This window comes from Poecilia mexicana, unplaced genomic scaffold (assembly GCF_051168715.1).
Source record: "Poecilia mexicana isolate PSO_F unplaced genomic scaffold, ASM5116871v1 scaffold_18, whole genome shotgun sequence".
Lineage (NCBI taxonomy): Eukaryota > Metazoa > Chordata > Actinopteri > Cyprinodontiformes > Poeciliidae > Poecilia > Poecilia mexicana.
In genome coordinates, this window is record NW_028263387.1 from 18,206,496 (window position 1) to 18,234,470 (window position 27,975).

Genomic DNA, 27,975 nt, shown 5'->3' on the forward strand with positions numbered 1-27,975 from the left:
TGAGAAATAACGAGGTCACATTTTTATTAAAATCTCAGATGAATGACAATGACTTAAATATGTAACAAATCTGAGGACAAAATTTACAACAAAATCCCAACATTTAGTTATTAAAATGTTTTTGTTTGTTTTAAGTACAAAAAAAAGTTTTGAATAAAAAATGAGTTTGAATTAAGCCCTAAGTTTGACAGATAATCAGAGTATTGGTGGTAATGCTACTGCCAGCTGATCGCCTCCTTCCCCTCCACCGGCCCGGCTCCCACCTCCTCCTTCCCGTCTGGGAGGCAATAAAAAGAAGACATGTCTGGAAGAAGGAGTCCAAAAGAGCTCCACGGCTGGTGGAAAGCTGCGCTCGGGTCTTTTCGGCTCGAATCGCACGCGTCGATACTGTTCATGGCGATCAGATGGGAGTTTGTAGGAGTGATGTTGCTAAAAGTCACACCTGAGCAGGGATCCAGGAGCTGGTTGGGATTGACGGCGCCGCTGTTGGTCATGACGCTGTGGACGCCGTCAGGGTTGCCGCTGCCGTTTGCGGCGAGGGCCTGGGTGGAAAACGCCATGGCTGGAGAGGCCTGGGGTGGGAGCAGGCTACTTCCTGGGCTGGGCACGAGGCTGGCGGGGCGGCTGAGGGCGAGACGCTGCGTGAGGAGCTGGTGCTGCAGCCGCCTGTCGGTCCAGTCCTCCTGAGGCTGCCGGTGGATCTTCATGTGAGCGTTCCTGGATTTGATTTTATAGAACATTCTGGAGAAAAGAGAGGACACGGAAGATTTAAAATAAATCTAAACCATGTGCTGGGCTCGCCCTGAAGGCAAAGGCAGGGGTTTTGTACTGGCAGCTTCTTTTACACTGCAAAAACAAAATATCTGACCAGGTATATCTGGCCAGTTTTGAGTATGCTTGAAATAAGACAAAACTAACATACAAATAACTTTTCAGCAAAAAGTAGGAGTTACTTAAAAGGAAACTATCATTTTGTACTTTCATCTGGGTCTCAACTGCTTCTAAAAACAGCCTAAGCAATTAAAAAAGAAAAACATAACCAGTTTTTGGTTAAAATTTTATGTTTATTGGTGTCTGGAAAATGACCCGTTTCAGAAACCTTCTGAATATAATCTCACATATCAGCAGGCACTGCCCCTCACCCAGTAACCCTAGAGAAGCCCAGCCCGTTATCTAGCAACCCCAGCAGAGTTCCAGCCCGTTACCTAGCAACCCCAGCAGAGTTCCAGCCCGTTATCTAGCAACCCCAGCAGAGTTCCAGCCCGTTACCTAGCAACCCCAGCAGAGTTCCAGCCCGTTACCTAGCAACCCCAGCAGAGTTCCAGCCCGTTACCTAGCAACCCCAGCAGAGTTCCAGCCCTTTGGTTTAACTGGATTTAAAGCTACAGGATACTCTAAAACAGTTCAAAATAGAATTGACCAGACTAAAGTCTTATTATCTAAGAATGATTTTGTGCAAAAAATATAACGAAGATGTTTTGTATATCGTAATCTGTTCATGGAAGCACAATAAGTCAATTTTAAGTAAATCATTTCCTAATATTCATTTTAAAAAGTACTAGTTCCTCTGATGTCATAAGTTAAACTAATGGAACTAATATCTTTTCATCAATATTAAAGAATTATTAACTTAAAACAACCGCTTACATCTTGGTAAAAAAAAAAAGTTACTTGTAAGTTAGCTTTGTTGTTTTTCAAGTGTACTGGAAACTAGACAAAAATCTGTGGTAAGATTTGGCTTTTTGCTGTGTAATAAAGCTGGTGCTACTCACTTGCCACACAGCTTGCAGGGGAAGAAGCTGGCCAGTGAAGGAACAGGAACCGCCTCTTCCAGAGCAAACGGCCTCTCCAGTGGCTGGGAGATGGGCGTCATCTGTGACACACGACAACCTATGAGCTGGAAAGCTCCGACTGACTCACTACGTTGCAGAATCATAAAGCACGTCACTCATTATGCAAGACGACAGTCCAGAGGTTTCAAGTTTCTGAATGCTCGAGGCAAAAGCATTTTTACAATCGTTTTTTTCTTACGCATTTCTGCAGCTCCTCCTGTGCCTCTCTGATCTCCTCCTCTTTTTGTTTCTTCCGTTTGTCCACCAGCTTTTTGGTCAGGTAGTAAAACTCCACGCACTGGGACACCGTCTTTGTCCTCACCTGCAACACGCAGCAGCAGCAGCAGAGTGTCCATGTTGTCAGACTCTGATTCAAATTCAGTGTTTAACAGCAGTTTCCTCTCCTGCTAAACGAGCTGCTGTGCTGTGAGCAAAATGCTGAATCATCCACACCTGAACAAGTGCGGGCACGAAAAACAAAACCCACAGCCAGGAGAAAAAGGAGGACGAATCCAAAAAGGATGAGCACAAAGTTACATTTAGCTTTTAAATAAAAATGTTTTTTTTTTCTATTTTCCTTTTACCGTATTTGCGGTGGCAATAAATAAAAAGTTAATTTCCACCAAAAAACTTTTTAAATTAATCCCAGAAATTTTCTAGAAAAAAAAAGAAAATTTCTTGAGTTCCAAAAGTCAAAACTTTTCTAGAAAAAACTCAGAAATTTTGAAATTGCTCTCTAAGATTTTAAAGACAAAAAAAAAACAATGAAATTTCTGAGTTTGAAAAGTCAAAAACTGGTTGCAAAAAAAATCTGAAATTTTGAGACCAATCAGAAATTTTCTAAAAAAAAAAAAAAAAAGAAAAAAGAAAAAAAAAGAAAATTTCTGAATTTCTAAGTTTGAAAAGTCAAAAATGTTCTGGGAAAAACGCAGACATTTTGGATTAATCTAAGAAATTTCCTTAAAAAACAAATTAATTTTGAGTTTCACCAACCATTCATTGTTTAACTGGCCTTGAGAGGTTGAGCAGCTACAGACTTTCTTCTAGAATATTAAATCCTATCAGATGTTTTATCTATTAATATTGATCACATTGACATCGCGACGGGTGTTGTTATTGATTTATTGTCCAGCTCTAGTAAAGAATATCAGTGTCATTGTCTTACCGTCTTCTCAATGAGTGGAAAGTCTTTTCCATACGTCCCTAAAGCCGTGTGGAAGAGATTCTTCTCAGCATCTGTCCAGAAATCACAGCCTATAGAGAGAAAAGGGGGAAACAATGAAAATAAATACAACCAGGTCATCCTATCATGCATGACATGCTGGGATCCAGACGTGATTCCCTGCTGTGTAGAAAAACACACAAAGATATAATTTCATAAGTTTAATGTAACAGCTGCTTGAAGACTTTTTATTTTAGACTTTTTCCTAAACAGATGATGGCCAGTAAATCTGTCAGGAACTTGAGATGTCTGAGCACCAATAAGTTGTTTTTTTACGGAGCTGAAAATGCGCCGCTCTACCGTCATTTACAGGGAACACACTCACCTGACTGGCACACAACAATGTCTGCTTTGTTCTGGGCTCCTTGAGGAATTAAACGGGTGAGAGGATTGGATGTAAGTGGGAGGAAATTCAGCCTACAACAATGACTTCCACTGTACATGCAGCAGAAACAGGTTTCTCTTTTTCACATGCAAGCCAATTCTCATAGTTGTTGGCGAATGCTTCAGGAAAGTTTTGCTTAAATTGTTCTGGTGAGTTTAAGCCTCTACGGAAATATTTGGTAAAACACAAAACAGGAAAAACAGCTTTACCTTCTGTCTAAACAAGCATAAATATCTGGTTAAAGGGCTGGCCTGGTTCATGAAACCAAGCCTGACGCCTACCGTCTGTGATGAGGCTAAATCTAGACGGTGGTTTGAGGTAAAGACACCAGTTTTAAACAACAAACCTGGAATAGATGTAAACATATTTAAATACACCAGAGATTTTGGTTGTAACCTAATTAAGTGTGCAAAGTGTGAGGTGGTATGAGACTCCATAGGAATCAAAATATAATTTTTTATGAGTGTTTTTTACTTAAATGTCTCAGTATAAGACTTAGCCAAATACATAAAATGCACTCTGACTGTTGATAAGGGTTTAGCAGTAGGTCGTTTTCTTGAAGATTATGAAGATAAACAAACATTTGACTTGCTTGAAAAACAAATGTTTTCTTGTCTTTCACGTACTGGAGAGTGGCTAAGAGTCCATCACGTCAAATGTACACATTTGGAAAACAGAAAGTCAAGTATTGTTAGTTATTTTTAGGGAGTGCCAAAACGTTTATCACTAGTTCATAAAAAAATGAAATAAAACAAATAAATAAATAAAATTTTGCGTGCTATGTTTCTTCCGAAACTAAAATCAAAGGTTAATGTTTTAAATTTCACACTTTTGGATTTTGGAATTGCAATACAATATTAATTTAGCAGAAGTACTGACATAAAGAGGGAACCTGAGAGTTTACCTGAGTAGTGGTAGTCTGCTACTGGTGAGGGCTGTGAAAACAGCAGCATCTCCAACGCGGCCTGCAGAACAAACAAAAGGAAATTAATCAAAGGAAAAGATGCACAGAGCTTAGGAATGATTCATAAAGAAGGATAAAATCGGTAAAACCTTTAAATACAAAAAAAAAATCCCCTGTGAGACAATAAAACCATCTGTTCTTACCATTGTGTTCCCCTTGCAGTAGTAGAGACAGTGCAGCGCTAGCTCCGTGTTACTGCCCCCTCCTGGCAGGCAGCTGGAACTGCACATAGACAGCAGCTTCTCCACTGCAGATAAAACACAAAGAATTAAAATGTAGACTCCATCCAGCTGGGGCTTCACTCAGGCTTAGATAAAAGTTGCCCAGCAGGCGTTGCAGCCTACCGTGGCACTGAACTCTCGCGCTCTCCTGCAGCTCGTCCCAGGGTTTCCACACCAGCTGCTCTCCAGGGGAGTCTTCCTCCGAGATCCAGGAAGCCGAACACTCACCGTCCCCGACGCAAGGAGGAACATCGGCTTGGAAGTCCGGACCCACGTTGACATATCTGAGAGGAAAACACCAAAATAGTGACCTCTGAACCTCCAGAGCCACATAAAGACAGTCACAAAGTCGGCCTTCTATCACCTGAGAATCACCTCCAGGGTTAAAAACATTGAAGAAACATTGATCATAATTTTTGATGCATGTTGGCTTGACGACTTTGGTGATAGCTTTTGAGAAAATGCAATGTTTGTTGCTTGTTTCCTAATTGGTAACAATGTTATGTTTTTATGGTGTAAAGCATTTTGAACTGCCTTGTTGCTGAATGTGCTAAACTAATAGATTGTCATGATTACAAGTTTTACTGGATGATACATTTTTCTTAAATTATTGCAATAAATGATAACATTGTTGTTTTGAGACCATTTCCAAGTGATATAATAGTAACGGCATAATAATGCAAGATCAATAAACTTTATATTCTAAAAAACATTTAACACTGGAACTGGAAATAAACAACAGAAACAAAAAAATAAAATGAGTTATGAAGTCTCCGTAAACATAATTATACTTTTAAAAATAATTGAGTCCAAAGCACCCGACTGAAGACATCTGTCATCCAGTTTTAGACAAAAAGAGAGAAAAGAAAAAAGCAATAAATCATGCAAATGGAAATGATTGAGTTTATCTTAAATTATCATCATTTATTCACAATAAATCTATTGCAACAGGCCTGAATAGAAGTAAACTTGACTTGTCTGTCGCCGCTGCTCTCCAGCTAGAAAACAAGGTGTGATCTTTTGTAAAGGCCTGTTTGTGTGCTTTACTTACGGTAACCCACATATCTCCTCCTCCTCCTCGGCCCATGCTGTTTCTTCCCCCCTGCGGTGAACAGATGAAAGGGTCGAGAAGAGGCCTGCAGCCCTGCGGGAAGGATTGAGCAGAGGCCGAGGAGTGTAGCGGCTCCGATTCTGAGCCCTTTTGGAGCGAAGGATACTTGGAAACGGCCTCCCAGTGTAGACGCGTACAGCTTGTTCCTGCAAAACAAAAGGCAAGGAGTTCACTATTACTGCTTCTTCTGGAATCATGCAAATGTAACAAACAGAGTAAAGGTAGATTTAGGTCAAGAGAGGAAGGGTAACTTATCTTAGAAGCATCTGAACAAACAAAATCATTTCCTCTCTAGAAGAGCAAAGATAACTTCCCGTTATGTGCCGACATGAGCCTCGTTCCACGGCAGGAACATCATCCCACCTTTCACACTCGATCCTCCTTATTTAAGCGCCTTATCTGTTAAACACGTCTAAAAATAAGGCCGTGGTTTTGGAATCTGTAGTGACGTTGAAGCTCCTCCAGGTGCAGCGAGCGCCGCCTGCCTACATGCTAACCCGTTTACAGGGTTTAGTTGATTAACAATGATAGCGATATGCAAACATCGGCTGCAGATTTGAAAAAAATGTAATCTGTGATAATGTTTCTGAAGATAAACTGAACGATCGCAGTGGCATGTTACGATCCCGATCGCTTGGTTTCTGTTTAATAACTGAACAGCTTCTACGAGCTGCTCCATTCCTGTGCAGCACAAAAAATCTTTAAAATATAAACTATATACATTCTCCTGTTACTTGTTTTACCTGCCATAATTAACATTTTCTGTAAAAGAGAGAGAAAAAAAATTCCACTGGAGAAATATAATCTGACACTCAAGCTTTTGAAAATGCAACTTTTAATTTGAGTAAATTTAATCAAGAAGTAACTGATTCTTTTAACTATCTTCAAAATGGGAAAGACAAAAGAATCCTATTTGATTGGGGTAAATGTGTTGATCTTCATTACTAGAGAAAAACTTAACTTTATCAGTTAAGTTTGAGGATGACCTCAACGTGGCGTTCCTCAGGGATCTCTCCTCAGCCTCTTTCTGTTTTCCACATACCTGCTTCTTCTTGAACATCATGTTTACTGCAATGTCATTCTTTGTTGATGATATTCCACTTAGCCTGCCTAAAGCAGATATTTGTAGGTCTGATAGTCATTATACAGCCGTCTTTCTAGAATTAAACCTGGAGAATCTCAAATTCAAGGATCACACTGATTATCGTGTCAGTCAAATAATATCATTTAGGTTGCTAGAAATACATATTTGATTTTTTTTTTCAAATTCATATTTTATTTTATTATTTACTTATTTATGTATTTTTGTATCATTGCAACAAAACAATTTCTTACCCTGTGAACTGGTTTACTGGCAATGGAAAGAAAGTGATTCTGATTTTCCAATAAGAACAAACAAATTAGCAAATTTTAAAAATTTTTCACTATTAAAAAAAACTTTATTTATGCAGCTAAACTAGAAAGCGGATAAAAAAAACAAAATCCAATTATTCTTTTAATCATCTTCATTGTTTTCTTACTGGTGCTGATAAAAACAAAACTCTGTACTGTACCTGGGGATGCTGTTGGTCCAGACCGACTGGTTCAGTCTTTATTTTCTGGGTCGCTTTGTAAGGAGATGCATTTTCCGTGGTTTCGTGATGCTTCCCAGAGAACGGGTGAAACGGAAGAGAGAAAGGAGCGTTTGAGGACGGACTGGTGGCATGGAGGGATGAGCGATGGGTTGAAGAAGTGAGGGATGACGGTTCAGGAGACTGGAGAACGTCACAAGTGGCTGAAGAGATGAATTTAAAAACAAGGAGGGATTAGAAAAAGGCTACAGAAACTTTGTCCCTCAGAAGCAGAACTATTCACTCATTTAAATATTAAGCTGACCTATTTTGCTTCCTTGAACAGGTTAGGAGACGTCTATTGGCTACAAAACATGTTCATTACATTTTTTGCACAATATCATTATTTGATAATGAGATTTTTTTAGTCTGCTCAGTTCTGCCTGTATTGACCAGAATGGACTCTTGTCACTTTAAATTCAAATAAGCTGCTGCTGGCCTCAAGGTTTACACTCCAACGTGAAAATGGCGGCAAACAGATGCGCAATTAAACAACCGTATGAAAAGTAGTAGTCTGAACAAAACACTTATCAGCAGCCACTGATAAGAGGGCGGATAAGACCAGTCCACAAAACGTGCTGGAACTCAGCTCAGGTTCTTAGTTAACCGACTGGAACTCAGCTGAGGTTGCTAGGTAACCGGCTGGAACTCAGCTCAGGTTGCTAGGGAACCGACTGAGCTCTGCTGTGGTTGCTAGGTTGCCAATGTTCCAGTCGAATGTCACTTAACAATCTTTGTGAAACTGCTTTCCAGACACCCAGAAACGTAAACTTATTGCAAAAAACAACAAAAAAACAACTGAGTCCTTGGCCTGTTTTTAGAAGCATTAGCAACCGAATGGACAGCAAATCTGGCCGAGTCCATTTAGTCCTTCTCACAAGTGGTTTTAATTAAACTCTTTCAGAGTCACTTCAACAAAAAATGGGGTTATGTTAACACTTGAAGTAGTTAATCTCTTGTTGAAATAATTCTGAAAGACTTAACACAAGTTGTGAGAAGGACAAAACAGACTCGGCACAGACTTGATTTCACTCTACTAGATGTGCAAAATGTTGAAAAGTAGTGAAAAGATGGAACTTTCAACTTAAGTTTTAAGAAATGTCAGACGTGAAAAGCGAAACTGCAATTTGCATGTGGGAAATGGGAAACTTCACAAGCACACCCACAGAAACCCACACGTCCCGTAAATTTACATGTGGGTATTAACCTGAGAGTAAACTCCTTTCATTTAGACCTGGTGTGTGCTCTTCTACACTTTAATAAGCAAAGCATGTCGGCGTATGTTTCTACCTGTAGCGTTCCCAGCCTGGTCACCTTGAGAGGACCTCAGGCCACACTTGGAGTCGCTTTGGTCGGCTGCCACCTGCGAGAAGCAATGCGACAGCAGGGGGAACTTCCAGATCATCCCGGCAGACTGAATGCGAGGTGGGAAAAACTGAAGTCCGCCCAGGGATTCTCCACCCTGGGTGACCACATGTCCTGCCCCTCCCTGTGCGCTTGGAGAGTCTGCTTTGGAGGGCGACTGGGAGGGAGGAGGCAGCGGCGTGGGTGGAGGACTCAAAACTGAAGACATGAGGTGAGACGACGAGGGTGGGGAGGGGAAAGAAGATGACAAAGAGGAGGAGGAGGGGTGAAGATAGGTGTCTTGGTCGAAAGCGCAGCTATGCCTCAACTTTACTGATTCCAGTTCATTCTCCCAGATTTGTCCAGAATCCCTTTCAGGAGGCATTTGGAATCGTCTCCTTCTTTGGGGGAGGAACGCGTCAGAGAAAGAGTCCAGTTTCTGAGTGTTGATGGCCACAGGTGATCCTGAGCCCAAGCTGTGGGCGTCTGCCGCTCCTCTCCACCTCCGCTCCGCCGGACCGCCGACCTCTGCCTCCCCTGTTGGTGACACGGTGAGCCACGACCCTTCAGTTTCCGCCGGCTGAAGCTGATCCTCTCCCGAACCGCAGCTGGACCCGTAATCTTCCTCTCCTCCTCCGTAGCGGTCGCTCAGCTTTGACTCCGTCCTGTTGTAGGATATAGTTTGCTTACCGAAGTGGCTCGCGCCAAACTCCCTGCTACAAACGGCTTCACCTTGTCCATAACTGTTATAGTTTGACCTGATTCTCCACCTGTCTCCCTCCTCAGGAGTGCAAAACACATCATTCGTGTTGCTGTGGAAGTCATCCGCAGCACTTTCTCCACTCTCCCTATCGTCCCAGATCCCCTTTTTGCCGTACCATGAGTCGTCAAAATGACCGCCATGTCTGTTTTCGCCACCAAAGTTTCCTCCCAAACCGGCATCTCCGTCCAAGCTACTCCCGCTGGTGGTGAGGAAGACTCTGTCACTGTCGCTGCTCGCCCTCCTCACCCCAGATGAGGTGTTTGATGTCAGGAAGGAGGCCGCGGACTGCTCCTCTCTGCCTCTGTACTGGTCGTGGGAGTCCTGGGCGGAGTGTGAGAACGGGTACCCGGCATCAGGGCTCTGAAAGCCGGATAAGGTCAGGGGGAAAGAGGTCGGACGGTGGCAATGATGCTGGAGGTTGGAGAAGGACTGCGCGGACGAGCGACCCTCCATGGTGATAGTGTGCCTGGTTGTGCTAGAACACCTGCAAGAAACACAGAATAACCAGAGGAATTTAGGGAGAGTCATGCAGGTGTAGCACTACTTCAACGTATTCTTACTCAAGTAAAAAAGTATTTAGTAAAAGCCTACTCAAGTACTGATCGAAATATTAATCATTCAGTATTTTAAAATTACATGACCAGACAGACCAAAAAGTGGACATTTTTGCACTTTAAAGAGCAAACCAAAAATAATTAATCATAATTACAAATAAACAAAATCAGGCAAGAGAATTTTTCTTTTTTCTAAGTCAATTACTTTCAATATAAGACTTATGAAATTTTAACACAAACTGCAGGTGTGTGTCTGTGTCTGGTGAATTTTAGGTCAGTACAAGTTTCTTCTTCACTCAGTGAATTTGTTCGCAGTGGGTAGAAAATCCAGAAAGTTTACTCAAGTAAAAGTAACGATACATCAATGTAAAGAAAAAACACAGCATTTTTACCCCTCCAATTCTGGATAAAGATGTTTATTGGACTTAAGCATGTATGTACATTTCTTGTAGGAAATCACACTTATTTTTTTTTGTCTGTCCCGTCAGTCAGAAAATACTCATAAATCAGTTTTCTACAACTTGAGTTTTTGCATAAATGCCTGATGATACAAATATTATTTATTAAGCAGAAGGACATCGCATATTTGGTTTAAGACTTGTGCAAATTAGACAAAAGTGTTAGCTTACGCTGTGAAATACTTTACATTAAGTTCAAACAAATCGAAGCTTCTAATCTTAACCACGTTTCACTGATTTGTAACTTGACATAAAAAATTATTTTTAAGGATTTATTCACTTTGTACAATTTACGTGTGGTATTTATTGGTAGAAATGTATATAAAAAAACTTAAAATAAGTTAATCTTTTATTCCAGCAGCATCATTTTGAGATAAAATACATTTTTTATTAGTAAGGTGGAGATTTCTTTAGCCTTATTTACCTTCCTCTCCACAGCTTGTTTGCAAAAATAAACTGCAGTTCTCGTAGTTGTAAACTTTTTAATTAGTATTATGACTGTATATATAAATAAATCAATTGATGTCTAGGGATAAGAAATCAGTAGCTAGAATAAAATCACTGCTGGACAATGTCTCCCACCCAACGCGCCTTCACTGACAAACTGCTACATCCTATGTGCACAAATACGCGTTATCGAAGATCCTTCCTCCCAGCAGCTCTTCTTCCTGTACATTTCATTCTTTACATCACTCCACTCACCTCTTATTGTTATTTTTATATCTGCATGCTTCCACCTACCTTTAACCTGCTGCTGTTGCACATGAATTACCCTGCTGTGGGGCAATTAAAGATATCTCTGTTCTATTCTCACAAAAATCTGCACGCATGCAACAGCAACAGTAATATAGTTTCATTTATACCCCAAGGAAACAGAAAGGCTCATTAGACAACATAAAAAAAAGAAAAGCATATATTTAAAAAAATTTGGATTTCCTCAAAAAGTTTCACTCTTTGCTGCTGCAATAGAAGATAAATTCATTTTAAAGCTTTTATTCTTGTACCGTAACTTGCGTGAAATTGACATTGTGAAACCTAATTCTCCAAAAGTCTGCAAGGAGTCCCACTGATTTCTATGTTAACTCATTAAACTTGATATCATGCACACAAGACAAGAAGAATGATATAAAAGAAAAGACTTTATGTGCATAAATGACTATTTCTAGTTCTCCACGATGCAACTCGTCGGTTGCTTTTTAAACGCTTCTTTTACAGCTTATTTAATTGTGTGTAGCTTTGAAAGAGAAGATTGAAAGTAGTCCATCTGAAGTAAAACGTAGTTTTGGTCGTCTTTATCATGAAATATTCTCAAAGTTTGTTATGTTTTTACAGAAATACACATGTAGCAATGAAAGATTAGCAAAAAAGCCACTAAATAAATACTAAAAGCAACGACAAAGGTGTTCTGGAAAATCTAAGAAACCATGCATAAACACAAACCAAATTCATCTCAAACGACAGTCAAGAAAAAAAATAAAGTACATCCCCTTTGCATATGTGTGGATTAGGGGATTTGAGAAATTTCAAGCAAAATTCTCCATTATGGCAAAATTGTTTGCTTCAACTTTGCTTAGTTATCCTTTGTGTTGTGATTTTTTTAAAGAGAATCTGGTAAAGAGTAGATTACGTATTGACAGCGGCGTACTTTCTTTTTACAGCAAGTCATCTGAAGTAACTTTCCCATAAAGTTCCCACGCTTCAATTCAGGATCTGGAGCCAAACAGAAGTAATCAGGAAATTATTATTAAAAAAGGAAAACTTCCTGCACTTACCAAAACCAAAAAATACCCACATTTGTATCCGGTAATAGGCAGAATGTGGAGTGATCGTAGAACATGCTAGTGATGGAAACTGAGGGCGCAAAAGTCAAACCATCTGGCCAAACGCTTAACCAACCAATGAGGGCGAAATTTAAATAATATATGAACTCAAGTGGTTTCAAGATAACAGACTGCGGCTGATCCAGAGTCAGCTGCAAAGATTTGTGCACTTAAAGGATATGACTGAGGCTGAGTGTTTAGTCAAACTTCAGGTTGTGATGGCTAAAAGGAGTCTTTAAATTAAAAACACACAAAGTACAACTGACAGGTCAAAAAGGATGGCTTTTGCTTTTTTCTAGCATTAGAGACAAAAGTTACACTGTGGCCATTAATAGCAGATGATATTGCAATATCATCTGCAAAAAAATTTACCAAATTTCAATTCCTGTTACACAGAAAACATATAAAATGTATTGATCTAAATGGTTGGTGTTGCATTTAAAATTAATTTGAAAATTTACGCTTCATCAGCTCTTTTTCAAAAGACTGAAACAAAAGAATCAGATTGTTAGGTGTGATTGTAAATTAAATGTGGCTGTTTACACAGTCGTGCGGCGGGAAAAGCACCAAAAAAAAAAAAAAAAATTGAACAAACATCATCTTCCATTCAGGAAAACTTGATTTAAATATTTTTCTTCACGCCGTTTCCATATAAGCAAATCTTTGAGCTTTTAAATGTAAAACGTTTACTTATTTCTTCTAAGCATCTAGTTCCTGGCTGTCTTTTTCTTCATCGTCTCTTAAGAAACCACATTCTGTTCTAAATAGGACAGTGAGTCAGAAAGAGAAAGAACAAAGTCAGATGAAGCGATGAAGAGACAAATACACTGTATACATTCTTTTTCTCTTTACCAGTCGTTGGCGCTTAATTTCCTTTTCGCATACGTTCTCCTCCCGTTGTTCATGTTTTCGCCTTCTCACTGTCCTCATCATTGTCTCTGGGTCCTCAGCTCTTCGCTGTCTCAACTGATTTTCAACCTTTAGCTTCAGTCCTTCCTATTTGTGTGTCTTCACACACATACACACACACACACCCATCATAATGGATAGAAAACCAACCATAGGCCACACACATCTTTTTCTTTTTTTTTGTCAGACTGAAACACACACGCACTCACGCACACCCTGACTTTCATACTTACACATTGTTGCAGGTGTCAAAGAGGACCAGCGGGTAGTGATGTTGCCTCTACTGCCTTTGCGTCGTCGTGATAACCACATCCTGAGGAAACAACGCTGACGGATCTCCCTCCTTTTAGCTATCTTTATCTCTCTGCCCCCCACCTCCAGCTCTCTGTATATCTTTCCGTCTATCTGCCCGTCCCCACAAAGCTGCGTCTCTCTTTCTCACCAAGCGTTTGTTGTCCTCTCTTTCTTCTTCTTCTTCGTTTTTTTTTGATCTATGTGTTATTCAGTTTCCTCCTAAATTGACCTAAAGATGCACCAAAAAATCTCTTCTTTCTCAAATAAAAGTACGAAAAAAAAAAAAAAAACGACTTCCAGTTTGGTGCTGATTATTTGTGCGTTTAAGTCACTTTTCTCAGCAACTTGAAACATCCTGTGATTTATCTCAGCGGGGTAATTTCTCCACCCCTATGCCTTAATTACGCTTAACATTTTGTGTGTGTGTGTGTGTGTGTGTGCAGAGGCACCAGATGTTTACCAGATCAAGACTCTCCCGGGCTGAGTCAGCTGACAGGAAGTGAAAAAGAACGAAACAGGAAGGAAGAAGACGGCGACAAACGATGAGGTTCAGGGAACCCTCTAACACACCCAGTGGTCCCACCCACTCGCCCACCCACTCACACACGCAGCACGCACCTGTAAACATGTTGCCTCTCTGCACTCGTTAAGTCAGCGTTAACGAGCAGAGAAAAACCTTTAAACACCTACACAGTCAACCTCAAGCTCAACCACCAGCGAGTCCAGACGTACTGGAGTGAATTTGAAGACCTTTGTCACAGACATGCAGCTTTACAGACAAACTGGAGACATTTGGCATTTATGTGTTCATCGTTTTTGAGCTGCATCGGTTTTTAAAGTCTGCCCTCATGTCTTTTACAGCAAGAAAAAAAAAATCTAAAATAGTAATAAAAAATACATGTTATATTTATTAATTGTTTTAAAAGATAAATATGAAAATAGAGCTAAATAAGCTTTTACTATAGTATATTTTACTATTTAAACGGTTTTCTACATATAGTTTTACATTTATTTAATTTTATTATGACTATATATTATTTAATTCCCATTGCATATATAAAAATAATTTTCTCTATCTTTTAAATAATAAAAAAAACTTAGGTAAAGTTCAAATATTAGCTGTCAAACTTCAGATTAAACGTTGTTCCTTTTTTGCTTTATGAGGCATGATGGATGGAGATGCTCTGAAATCCTCAGGTTTATAGTTTTGTAAACATAAATCTTAATTTATTAGTGTTAATTTGATTTTCTCTGCTGCTTGCAGATCAAAAGTCGTCTCCTTAATTTCTGGATAATATTAAAACTGTTTTCTTTTACTAATTTTGCTGAGTCTGAACTGCTACTAAATTACTTACATATTTAATACATACATGTATTTTTTTAAACAGCGTTCTCTCACCTGAGCATGTCTGACTGATAACCAGGGAGTAAAATCTGCACGTATGCTCATGTGAAACAGCTGCAGCTTGCAGAAGACAATCAGCAGAATTCAAGTTTATCATCAAGCTCCAGTCAGTCACCAGTAGCTCAACTGGCAACCAGTTTTGACCTGCAGAAGTTGCTGGAGCAACTATCTCCAACATTATTGTCCCTTTTTCAATAGGCCAATCCGTAAACACGACACATCAACGTGACTTTTCAGCCTTCAAGTACACCGGTGTTTAAGAGAAAATGATTTGCAATGAAAAAAGCAAATAAAACACAAATGATTTTACATTGTGGTAACAAACGGGGGAAAATTAAAAAAAAAAGCCGTAATGGTTGACCTCTAACGGAAACGTTGATTGACGTGCCTGCCACTCTAAACGAGGAAGTCAAAGGATGAACACATTTCAACCCATTCCATTCAAATACACGGAAACCTTTTTACAATTTTCCTTTTTTAACCGTCAAATCATCTGTAAGTGTCGCAGCGTTCGTCTTGCATGTAGTGTGAACCAAAATCTTGGTCCTGGTCTCACTTCTTTTCAGTTATTTTGGGGGCTGTGTGAAAAAAATCCCTGCATCTTTCAAGTGCCATGCACAATTACTCATTATGTGGAGAAAAAAAAAAAAGTGTCAGACGCAACTTCATCAGTACAGCAAAAATGTTATTTCTAGAGGATATCTGACAGTAAAACTTAAAAATTTAAAGGAAGGAAAATGTTTTTGCAAAGTTGGATGTATGCTGTATGTTTTTATTTATCCTGTTTATGTCGAGAGAGGAGTATTCTGGATTATATCATTAAAAATACAAACATAAAGGCCCAAAATTATGAAGCGACCTCCAAGAGAACCCGATCTCAGTCCCTCCCTCAGGTAGCCGACACGTAGCCCGGCGTTCAGGTCCAGAAGGTTCTGACGCCAAGCAGCACAGCAATGGCTGCTACTCTGTAGATTACGACTCTCTGCACGTCTTATCAACGTTTTCAGCACAATTAGCTTTTGTCCTGCACAGTAATTTTGAATATGTATTGTCGACTGATTTTATATTTGTGTGCTGTCCATGACTCTTTTTAAAAACTGTATCGATGTTTTTAGTGCGTTTTTCAGTGAGCTTGTTGCAACGTGACTTCATTCTACTCTCTTTGTGGAGGAAATCTGTAAAAATCAGCACAAGTACGCACAATTTTCCTTATGTATTTTTAGGTATGCATAAGTATTATCACACCACTGAGGAATAAATATTAACCGTAAAGGAGGGCTGAGAGTTGCAGCTTAAATGCAAACAGCTCACATATCAGGTTCCTCTAAAGAAAGTGGTTTATAATTATTGCAAAGCGTCTGATCTGATCTGCTTTGTATAAATACAATCTTGCTTCAAAGCTTTTGGACTGACAATGAAGTATTATTGTATGTTCATAATATATGTGGTCAGTTGTGCCTTTAATGCTCACAGCTAATCTTTATTTTTAGCGGCTGCGATGTGGCCAATGTGTAGGAAGAGGTTTCGATATCATCGTTGCAATTTTTAGCAACAGTATCACAGTTAAATATTTTCCTGATAGCCGTAAAAGGCTGCATCAAACTCAAGAAATTAAACTCCTAAACATGGTTTAAACTATGCCGAGGTCATTTTTATGAGAATTTCACGATACTTCAGTAAATTGATGTCCATTTCAGGAGTGAACCAGACAATGGTCTTTGTGTTCTGATGCGAAACAGACAGAAAAATCCAAGCAGACCTACAAAATGTCCCACATCCAAAAATCTCCACCACCATGCCATGAAACGACCTTCACTTCAACTAATTTCAATAATTTAATCTTTTAGGCCTTATAAGTTTAGGCTGTGTATTTAGAGACCTCTTTTAGCATGCTTTTAAAAATCACATTTTGAATTAAAGTGATGCATAAATGAACAAATTATTTAAATAAGTCTTTAAAAGGCAAAGTCTTTTACTGGATAAGGAAAAAGCATACATATTTTTGGTGGTTTCTCTCTGTTTAGAAGATTTTTTTCAATATAACTTGAGCAAATGAGAGAAATTTCTATACAACTACAAATTATTCATGGAAATCTGGCCAATTTGTGGACTTGTGCCTAAAATATTCTAAACAAAATGCATTTTGGGAAGCTGACATACCCTGGCTCAATGCTACTTGACGCTCTCTGTATTGGCTGGCGTCTGCAAAAGCAGCCAATCCAGAAGCGCCATTTATCTTCCTTGGCACTGAGTGGCTGAACCTTTAAGAGCGAAGACTGTAGTTGCTAGCTTCTGCATTGAGCTAAATCTGTTTCCACAAATGTACCTTAATATTAACCCATATTAAAGTTACATATGGTGTTTGACCAATTAAAATAAGAAGCTAAGTGTTTTTAGAGTCTGATCTGAATCTGAAGTAAACAAACATTTATCTGTTTCCAACCAACAACGTGTCATTTCCATTCACCTGAAATTAGTTCGAAACTTGAAGTTAGAGTCACGTGCAAAGCTTCAAACTCCGTAATTTGCCTGTTTATTCTTGAAAATCATAAATAAATATATATAAAAAAAAGCTTCAAACTCTGTTTTTCAGATAGTGAGACAGAGCTCAACCAGTGGCTACGAATCATACGCTAACTTTAGCTCATAAAGACAGCAGAGGATCCTTGACACTAAAGACATCTAGCTAAGAAAAAGAATAGAAAAGCCAGCATTCACCTGTAGAAACATAAATAATACTATAGGCCAGAGGAGAAAATCTAAAAGTGAACTAATTTATTTGACGCCCTGAATTACCAGCTTTATAAACAAAGTTTATAAGCTGTGGTTTCCAAGCTAACATGTTTTTCTTGATATATAACTCATTTTAACAAACACAACACTTGTTATCTTGCTTGAGCTGAATGAAGAATGTGCATATTGTTGCTAAAAATATTTTCACATGTTTCTTTTAGTAATTTTTGTAAAGATAACAAGCCTTTTTAAAGTACTCTTGTGTAGTTTTTGTCTCTCATTACAATCGTAACACAGGTAGCCAGAGACAGCATGTGAACTCCTCTCCTTATTCACGACCCAACACGGAGCACAGCAAAGCTGAATCAGTTTCGATGTCTGAGCATCAGAGTGGGCGTAAAGGTGACTGCCTATGTTGAGGTCATTTATTCAGTGAGAGTACACTTCTGAAAACCTCATCATTAATATGTGTTACAGATAATAATGTGGTGCATTCAGAATAACCTCAAAATTAGCATACGTGATCAGGTTAGACACATGTTTACACGTCTGCAACATGTAGTCCTTAAAGGCACAAGCACATTTCTCTCCATCAGATTGAATTTTATAGCCTGTTTTTAAATCAGGAAGAAAATGTTGTAGATCATTAAAATTTGCTCTCTTATTGTGTGATGTATTAACATATCTGTGGGTAGCTGTCAAGAAACAACTAAAAAAAGAATATATATAGATAAATTAAATTAATATATATGTAAATATAACACTATTTTTGGAGGAAACAAAACGTTGATTTTAAAATCTATAATACTGTAAAACCATATAAATGAAGACAGCAGAAGATGCTTCTGGTTTGCAGAGTGAAAAGATGTGCAGTTAGTGTTAACGTTGTCAGAATGGCCTCCATATTTACACCGTTAGCCCGTCAATCGTGACCCCAACACGCCATTTTGACAAGCAAAGACGACTGCTTCCTCCTGATGTATTTCTAATGGCGCTTCTTTGAGAAGTGCTGTAAAAAGCTGCAGCCGAGAAAAATGTCCAATAAGTTTTTTGATATTTATTAATTACTTAAAAACAAGAGATTTATATACAATAGAGAAAATATACAAATAAATAAAATGAAAGGCACCAGAAAGAAGAAAAAAATCCTTACAGTATCTGCCTCTTTTGTCCCAAAAGTATATTCAAACAATAGGGATGGATTCACATTATTTTATATCACAATTCTTCAAAAAATGAACTTTTACCATTCTCTTAAATATGTAAATTTTTAATATCACTCTCCAGACAGTTTTACTGCCTGGATTGAGGTGGATCGCTCCTGCAAACTGGTACGAAACCACAGCTTCACAAACATCAATACTAACTTTCTATCTTAATAAAATTGACTTGAATAAGTGAAATTTGTTGCAAAATGTACACAAACCTCTCAGTTCTGGTGGAAATCTGTACCTATCAACTTCTCTGCATCTCCAAATACTCGCCTCTCTCCATTTGAATCCACCAGATCTCTTGCAAGATTGATGAACAGCTTTCGCCATTAACTTTTACCTATCCACCAACATTTACAGCTTTATTTTAACATTAACTTTGTCCATTTTTAATTATCTACTGCATATTTTTAAATGTATGAGTGTTTTGAGCGCCTCTCTCTTGTGCCACGTGTTGTGCAAAGACAACGTAAAGGAAACCTGAATGATTTCTTGTCACAGAGATTAAAAAGCTTTATGTGTCAGATCCTGGCCCATTTGCCTGATTGTTTGCTTAGATTTATTCAGCTTTGATCGACATCATGCAAGTGTAGTTCTGGAATAAATACATTTTTCGTACAAGTGAAGAGGTTGCTTGAACCACTTTCATGTTCATATGTGAAACCGAGTGTGTTTTGAGCTTCGGTTCAGGCAGCGCACCTGAATTTCGCTGCAGATAATTTTGCAGCGACAGCAAAATGAATCTTTTGAAGCTGCGGATTTCAGAAACGTTGTGCATGTTCGTCTAGATTTGTTCCCCTTTTTTATTTTTCCCCTTCTGTCTCATTGTTTTAGGATGCCCAATTCGCTGCCTGAGCGATATCCAGTTTTCCTCCAATTGCAGAGAAATTTTGTCTCTGGCGCTGCACGGCAACTCGACCCACCATACAGTTTCCCAAAACTACCAGAACAAGACGCTCAAAGAAATGTTTTCTGGTTTTGCTCATTTTAAATTAGATCTTTCTGAATTTCAATAAAATATTTTGGTGCAGAAAGGACAGCGAATTTAAGCACTGCAAACAGTTATTCGTCATAGCAAAAGTGAACACTAGAACAGCCTCAGTTCCAGATATCTTTGCTGTACGAAGTCTAAAAATCAAACTGAAAGAGTACAGGGAGTCTTCTGAACTATTTTCTGCCGTGTTTCAGCACATCCTGCTATGAGTCTCATATTTGTATGAGCAGGCAAACGTTGAGAAAAGAGTCGAATGAAAAATGTGTGAATGAAAAGGATGTGAGAGGTTGGAAGGGGGAGTGCGGAGGAGTCGGCACGGGGGAAAACGTTTTCTGGTTTTCTCTCAAATTCAACTTAAAAACCTGCGGGAGCAGAGGAGGGGGAACGAGACGCTCGCTTTTGGACTTTTTTTTATTTCTCCGGGCTCTAATTTTTTTTTTTTAACTTCTGTCCGCGTCTGTCTGTTTTTCTTCCGTCTCTCAGAAAAGCAGCAGTGACTGCCGGGAACAGTGGAACAGAAGGGAGGATGAACGTTGTAAACAACAAATAAGACATTATAAAAAGACACAAGTCGGCCGATCTGACTGATGTTTGCAGAGTTTCCAGCTGCCATCATGGCTACGCAACGATGTTTTTGGAATAAACTAGTTTTATGTGTAATGGAAGAAACGAGAACGCGGTAACTTCACCTGAAAGTTTTTTTAAAGACAAAAAAACACACAAGCAAAACTACAAACCACTCTTCATGAAAAGACAAATGTAGACAAATAATTTAGCAAAATACAGTTAATGTATTAAAAATAATAAGATTAACTATTAATTTGCTTTTGTAATCTTTCTGTTTAAATAAATATCTGAACAATTTTATGACTACTCAACATATGTCTGGACTGACATTGTAATGAACTCAGTTTATCCATCCATTTTCACAGCAGTTTGGAGTAAAATGCCTGTTTGATATGTGCAAACAGGCATTAACAAACTTAAATAAAATGCAAAAAGGCATAGAAAAGGTTTGGAAAGGAGTTGAAGTTTCCCCCAAATCAAAATCAAAAGCGAACTTTCTTAAAAAAAGAAAAAAAAGAAGAGAAGCTGCCTAAAAGTAACGTAACAGCTCGCTTGACGAGAGCTTTCGTGTCAGAAACCAGAAAATGTTCAGAGACTCCACCGCTTGCACGTTTCTGCAATGCTTCAGAGTCACAAAGACGTTAAAAGACTTTCATCATTCAAGATTTGTAATTCCTGAGCCAACAAAGGCCAGAACGAGAGAAGCAGCAGCTATCATGAAGTGTGCCGATGTTTGTTCGGATTTAATGCGTCATAAAAATAACCAAAACATTAGTTTACGCAGTTTGTACGAAGGAATATTAAAAAGTCTCAATCAGATCCACCAAAAATGATGAATGAAGTTTCAGCATCCATTTCAGAAAAAAATACAATATCTGCAAAGTTTAAAAGGCATTAAAGACGGGAAACAATCTGATTGTAAGGCGCAAAGCAAAGATACAGTAAGATAAATTTAAAGTGTGAGACTGAAACACAAAGACCACTCGTCTTCAGTCAGGCTGTGGTTTCAAAGGGCTGAATGTTGTATTTCTACCATGTAAATAAATATAGGTCACAAAGGTCAACCAGCCAGAAAGGTGAATCATGTTGGTGCTTCCGGAGTATTTTTATGTGTAAAATTTAGATATTTCATTTAGCTAATTTTGCATTTTTATAAGAAAAGATGGTAGTTTCAAATTTGTGTTTTGATCGACAGATCGTTCTTTATTCAAGCTGGCAGTTACTCCAAATGTAAAAAAAAAATAAAAAATTTTAAAGACAAAGCAAAAAAAAACACGAATATTTAAAAACTGTAGGTTAGGAAATCATTATAACACTAATTGGTAATTAAAAATCTGCTCTGTAGCTTTAATCAGTAAGAAGATCCAATAGCAACTAACTTTAAGAGGGCCAAGAATATGTAAATTATGGGAGCAGAAAGCCGCCTCTTCATTTTCAACGTAATGCTCAGCGACTTTCACAGTCGGGCGCCGATGTTACAAAAGATAACGTCTGGTCCCGAGGCTGTTAGCTGCGACTTAGCAAGCAGGACAATCCTACGCCTCGGTTTGCAACGTTACGTTATATTCATGCACCACAGTTAATTTACTGATTTGTCTTAAAACTAAATTTATGCTCGACACCTATAGTAAAGATGTGTAAAAATATATTTTTTTAAATTCAACCTTTGGTTTGATTACATTTATCAAGAAGTAAAAAAAAAATGTTTTAGCAAAATCACAAGTGCTATGATTTGTGATGCCACTAAAAATTAAAAAAATAAATGAATACAACTTATTTATAATTCCACTTTTTAAAATAAATCTAGACACATTTAATTAACAATGCCCAACTTCCTGTTTCCTTCAAGAATAAATATGACGTGACACAGTGGCCTCATTTCTCTTAGCCCCTTTTCAAAATGGGAAAGAGAAGAAAACATGTCTTTGATGTAATGTCGATCATTAAGGAGCGCTTTTAAAAACTCTACAGTTTTTTCAACATATAACGTTATATGAATTTTTCAAATTCATATAACGAAATCTCAATCATAAGTTGTGTTAAACCGTTCAGTAGAAGACGTGCGGTGGATTGCAGGGACAGATTCTCGCCCAACGGCCAAGATTCACGATCACAAGAAACATTTTCTTGCGAATCTTTCACACTAAAATAAAAATTGTATTAAGGCAGCTGGTAATCATACAGTGTGACTCTGGATCTTTATAAGTTAGAAAATTATTATTATTATTTTTTTTATTTCCTTTATTTAACCAGGTAAACCCCGTTGAGATCCAGATCTCATTTTCAAGAGGGACCTGGGAAAAGGTCAACAAGAAAATTACTTTTCAACCAAACTTACTGATGTCTAAATCAATAATGAAACATTTTAGAACAAGCGAAACTGTGACAACAAAAGCACAAAAGCTGGAGCTAGATTTATTTTGGAGGATGACGAGACAGGTAGAAACACAACAAAAAACAATGTACAAATGAGCTCTTGTGAAAACAAAAATTTACATTTTTACTTCGTCTTTACCAGCAATAAAAGTATGTAGAGTCTAATGTCTCTTATACCAAGTACTTTTTGTTCTATAAACACGTTATTGTCAAAATGCCAATTAAATAATATAAATTAAGTGAACAAGTCATGAAGCTGGTGATTTAGGATTAAACAAATCATGCAGGCAACTATTATTGTGATGCATTCACGACATTTCAACGCGCTGGAAACTAAAACGTGGCCATTTCCAATATTTTTGTTGCTAAACATCAGATTTTTTTGCTTCCGTTTCCAAAAAACTGATTGTAAAGTGCTTGATCTTCACAGAAAACCACAACAAATGAAACTGTTTTTTTTTTGTTTTTTTTTTATTTTTATTATTGCAGATTACTGAGATCAGATTTGATAAACCTTTTAGTCATCCTCTGCTATGAGGTTGCCTTGGTAAGCTTTTTTTTTTTTACTAAGTAGTGTTTGCATGACTACAGCGACACCACAAAGTTACAAGATAGAAAACATCAAACAGGAACAACCTATTTACCATAGAGGGATGACAAGGTTTCAGGACTTACATTTTACAACGTTTAGGAGTAATTTAGGATTTTCAGTTTCTGGAAAGCATCCCTAAACAGAGGACAGAAAAAGCAGGTGGTTTGACCTCAGAGTGTGTAAGCAAGTGCCAAAACACGAATCTGTTTTCAGCAGGTAATGGTGCAGGAAGATTTCGAGGGAGGCCGCCGCAGCAACAACGAGGGAACTACAGGTTTCCATGGTTGAAGAGGGAGACACTGTGCGACTGCTTTCCGGATGCTACATGGCAGAGCGAGTTTACCGAAGCAAGAAACCGCTAGAGAAAAAAAAAAAACATCACATGACATGTGAGGTTCGCTTTAGGTGGAACTCATGTAGGAAACGCAGTGGAAAAAAGGTTGAATGGTGTGTCTGAGGCAAAAACCGAGCTTTCCAGTCATTCAGACTTGATAATCCACCTTGGTGATTATCGGCTGCTCTAATAAACAACGAGGTTTACGTAAGTGAAGATTAGAGAGTGAGATAAATTAAATTAAAACGCAAAGATCCTGTTGTGATCTGCAAAGGAAAGAGCTAACCATCTGACTAAAATGTCATAAAAAATTAACATATTACAGCCACATACCAATAATTCACTTCTCTGAAAATTAAAAGATCGATTTCAATACAGAAATGTTATGTACGCAATAATGGGGAAGTTTGGTAGTAATACACAACGCCGCAGAAACTAGCGGCTCACGAAGTGCTGTATCCAAAGATATTAGTGGAAGGTTGAGTGGAAGGAAAACATACCGGCAACAGACTTGGTAGGATTGTTTTGGTGGCGCTTCACAAGACATGTTGCTTTAGTCGGTGCGTTAAGAGCCACCAAACACAGACGATAACTGTGTTAAGCAAATCCTGAACCACCAAAAACAGCAGACAGGGTATTACTTGGCCAGGTACATAAAAGTAATTTGGAAATCAAGATCTATGAGAGAAAGGGTGAAGAGGCCCAGAATTAGCGAGGTCAGTAATGATTTGGGGTGCCAAGTCATCTCCTGGTGTTGGTCCACTTCATTTCCTGAAGTCAATGCAATCAGAATATTAGAGCGCTTCATTCTTCCCTCTGCTGACGAGCTTTCATAGAGATGATTATGTAATTGGCATCTGCTAACTCTGCCAAAGGTACTGAAATCTGGTTCAATGACCAATTTTACTGTGTTTGATTGGTCATCCAACTCCTCTGAGCTAAATCTGAAAGAGAGTCCATGGAGTTTTGTAAAGAGGAAGCTAAAAACAGAAGAGTCAACAATGCAGATGAGCTACAAGTCACTATTAAAACAAGCTGGGTTTCTATGACCTCAGCAGAACGGTCACATCCATGCTACGCCACATTGATGCATTAAATCATGGAAAAAGGAGCCCCGACTATAAAATACCGCATCGAAAACGGATATACGTTACAATATTTCTGTATTAAAAATCCTTTTTACTGGTCTAATGTAATACAAAAACTTGAGTTTGGGATTTTATGTGGTGTAAACTATAATCTACATAAAAATTAATACCTGAAACAAAGTATATAAAATCTTTTGAGATGGACCTGCTCATTGGCTCTCCAAACAAAATCAGAGATTAAGAATGTTTTTAAGTTGAAACAGACCCGTTGGGAAATAAGTTTATGACGAAAACATAATATTAGTATTAGTAAATCAAATGTATATGCCGCTTTTTAGGACACTCAAAGACGCTTCAAAAATAAGTACAACAGAAAAGATGTTGCGTTTCAACTCTAAGGTTTTTGTGACAAAAGTTTTAGTGAGTCCCGCATGGTTCTGCAACTCTTTAGCATACTGTTAGGTTTTCTCTATCCGAGGCTTAGCCTTACATTACGACAAATAGTTGGAAAACGCACGTTTTCAACAGTGCGACAGCCTCGCTCGATTCTTTTTCAACCTTTTACTTGTGATGTTAAGCCATGAATTCGCTCGGTACAGATGGCGTTTCAATCTGGGCCTACATGCGTTGGCACCGACTCCGAAGTTCTACTTCCTAACGAACAAAACACAAACACGGTTGTTGCCCCAATTCCTACTGCAGATGTCAAAGAAGGTCACAAAAGTAAAGGAAGTCAAAAAATAGCAACAGCAGCGACGAAGAAGCCTCCGTCTACCGTTTTGTCCACCTGAGCCGGGAGAAGACTTCAACAGACTACAACAGGGGGACGAGTTCAGGAGTTTAAACTGGTCAAAACCTCAGCAAAGAGGAAGGACAAAAGACACACGTCCAAAACGCTGAATGAGACGTAGGGCTTAGGCAAAGGAGAATAAACCCTGGCTGCTTGACTATATCTCGGTCAGGGGCAGACAGAGGCCCTGGTTTATCGTATCATGACATCTAAACAACGCTCACAATGAACAAAGTCAAGCTTGTGGTTTTAAGCCTCTCTGTGTAAGAACTCGTTTGGTGTACACACCAATCTGTTGTGGGTAACAACACTCAAACGCTACAAGTAATGTTGCGACTTAGAAGACAACTGTCACAGTAGAAGACAATTATGATTTTGAAGAGAATGGTTTATATATCTGAGTCAAGTTTATGGGCCATTTGGTGAAAGAATCAATCCAGAGTAATAATTATAATAACTTTTATGGCTAAAATAGCAGGAATTGGGGCATTTCAGACACATTATTTTAATATGTATTAACAAATTATGTGCTAATGTTTATAGAAATTTCAGTTTCTTGCAAACATTTATACATTTATACAAATGAACCAAGTGCACCTGTCTTTACCAGCCAATGTAAAGACAGGTGCACTTCCATGCTAACTTTACGTCACTACCGTAGCTACAGCTTCTGTAAACTAAAATTTCATCAAACAATCAGGATGAAACGTATTGTCTTACCTGTAAGGTTGTCATTACGAGGAGAGATGACAGTGGAATGTGTTTGGTCTGCTACTTGCTGTACATGTGTGTGTGTTTGAGTGTGTGTGTGAGAGAGAGAGGCAGAGAGAGAGAGAGAGAAAGGGGAGGAGAGTGAGACGATGAACAACAGAGAGATGTAGTTTCACCCAAGATGAGCGGCCCTGTCAATCTTTCACTCTCTCATCCACCTTGTCATAACACCACCGTGTGTGTGTGTGTGTGTGTGTGTGTGTGTGTGTGTGTGTGTGTACGTGCACGTCTGCATGTGTGTGTTACTGTCTGTGTCATAATGATGCTGGAAAGAAGAGAAAAACACTCAAGTGTGTAGCATAGGTTTTAAACACACACACTTAGACAAACTTTCAGTTTGAGTGGGGGCTTTCTCACTCCTCCCCCCCCCCTGTGTCGTCTGTCGTTGGTGTCTATTGGTTGGATTACATTTGAAAAAGGCCACACACACACACTTATGCAAATTCACCAACACACTTTCACACACATCTTAGTAATTTACATATTTGCATGTAAACTCGTTAAAACACAGAAATGGATGTTTGCCGGCAGGCTGTAAGGGATACTGTACTGCACCGCAAACGTGTTTTCAAAATGCTACTTTTTGCTTTTTTTTTAATTTTTATTTTTTTAAATAAATGTTGACAGCAAAGAAAAGTCCCGTTCACTGTTGGTGATAGAGAAGGCGGAACCGGGGGTGGGCGATATGGACTTAAAGTTTTATCACAATATTTTGTGGTACTATTGTGATACTGATTAAAGTAACTATCAAACCATTAATTACATCTTTTTTAGATAACTATTTGGATTCATGACACAACAATCATAGCCCCTGCTCTTGAAAAACTTTTGTATGACTTCTTCAGGACACCAGTCACATAAAGAAGAGAGATTCGTATCACTAAGCTGCTCACAGGCAACTGCATTTAATCATATTTTTGAATTTATTGTTACTGATGCTCTTATTGATCAAACAGTGGAGAAAACAGTCAACCATCAATCAATCAGCAATCCCAACAATTTTGGGAACTTTTAAATGTTATTCTTTGGAATTTATCATGACAACAATACATAAAAATCTTATCATGATATTGAAATTTATCACAGTAAATGATAAACAATACAATAAATACCAAAGGGACATTATTTGGATGAAACAAACAAAAAATTAATGTTCCAATATCTTTGAAGCTTACCGTCAATAACCTCAACCATTGATCTCAAAAGATTACTTCTTTAGTCTTTGTAGGTTTTTCCATTGCAGTTCTTCCTATATGAATTAAACAGATTTAACTATGAATACTAAAAGGGTTGGTTTCAGATACATTTAAAGCCAAGTGTAGTTTTAAGCAATTGAATTTGATTCTATGCAATCGCTACAGTTTGGTCGTGATGGATCATGAAAACACGGAGCGACGATATGAAACCTACTGGAAGTTGCATACGCTGTAAACAACCACTGCGAAGGGGGACCAAGCCAAACGACATCTTTGGCAGCAATAACAATTCTTAATCATTCCTCTTGTTCTGACTCCAACATCATGTTAGTCTGCTCAGTTATTGGAAGCATAGCCATTGCCAACACAGACTGAAAAGGAAGTGAATGACTTCATTCATCGTTTAAAACACCTCCTTCTGTTCACTAATT

The 27,975-nt window shown here is 38.4% G+C and overlaps 1 protein-coding gene across 2 annotated transcripts; it reads right to left on the minus strand.

Moving 5' to 3' along the window:
• On the minus strand, positions 1-26,391 carry LOC106932846 (uncharacterized). Of its 2 annotated transcripts, none has more exons than XM_015011775.2 (11): positions 26,298-26,391; positions 8,636-9,936; positions 7,289-7,509; positions 5,676-5,881; positions 4,748-4,908; positions 4,547-4,650; positions 4,344-4,404; positions 2,998-3,086; positions 2,032-2,154; positions 1,773-1,873; positions 1-741 (listed from the first exon to the last, which is right to left on the minus strand). In XM_015011775.2, the coding sequence occupies exons 2-11, from the start codon at positions 9,903-9,905 to the stop codon at positions 216-218; spliced, it is 2,862 nt and encodes a 953-aa protein (XP_014867261.2). In that variant the 5' UTR covers positions 9,906-9,936; positions 26,298-26,391; the 3' UTR covers positions 1-215. The 2 variants fall into 2 exon arrangements, with proteins under 2 accessions (XP_014867261.2, XP_014867260.2); XM_015011774.2 differs by lacking the exon at positions 26,298-26,391 and adding an exon at positions 13,137-13,979.
• Between the last annotated feature and the right edge of the window lie 1,584 nt (positions 26,392-27,975).

Excerpts from the sequence above, each read along its gene's own strand:
- LOC106932846 (XM_015011774.2), bottom strand. The coding sequence starts at position 13,189 with ATGAACAACGGGAGGAGAACGTATGCGAAAAGGAAATTAAGCGCCAAC. Across the intron at positions 7,510-8,635 it reads CCAGGCTGGGAACGCTACAG|CCACTTGTGACGTTCTCCAG; the intron begins GTAGAAACATAC and ends TCATCTCTTCAG. Across the intron at positions 1,874-2,031 it reads AGGAGGAGCTGCAGAAATGC|ATGACGCCCATCTCCCAGCC; the intron begins GTAAGAAAAAAA and ends CGTGTGTCACAG.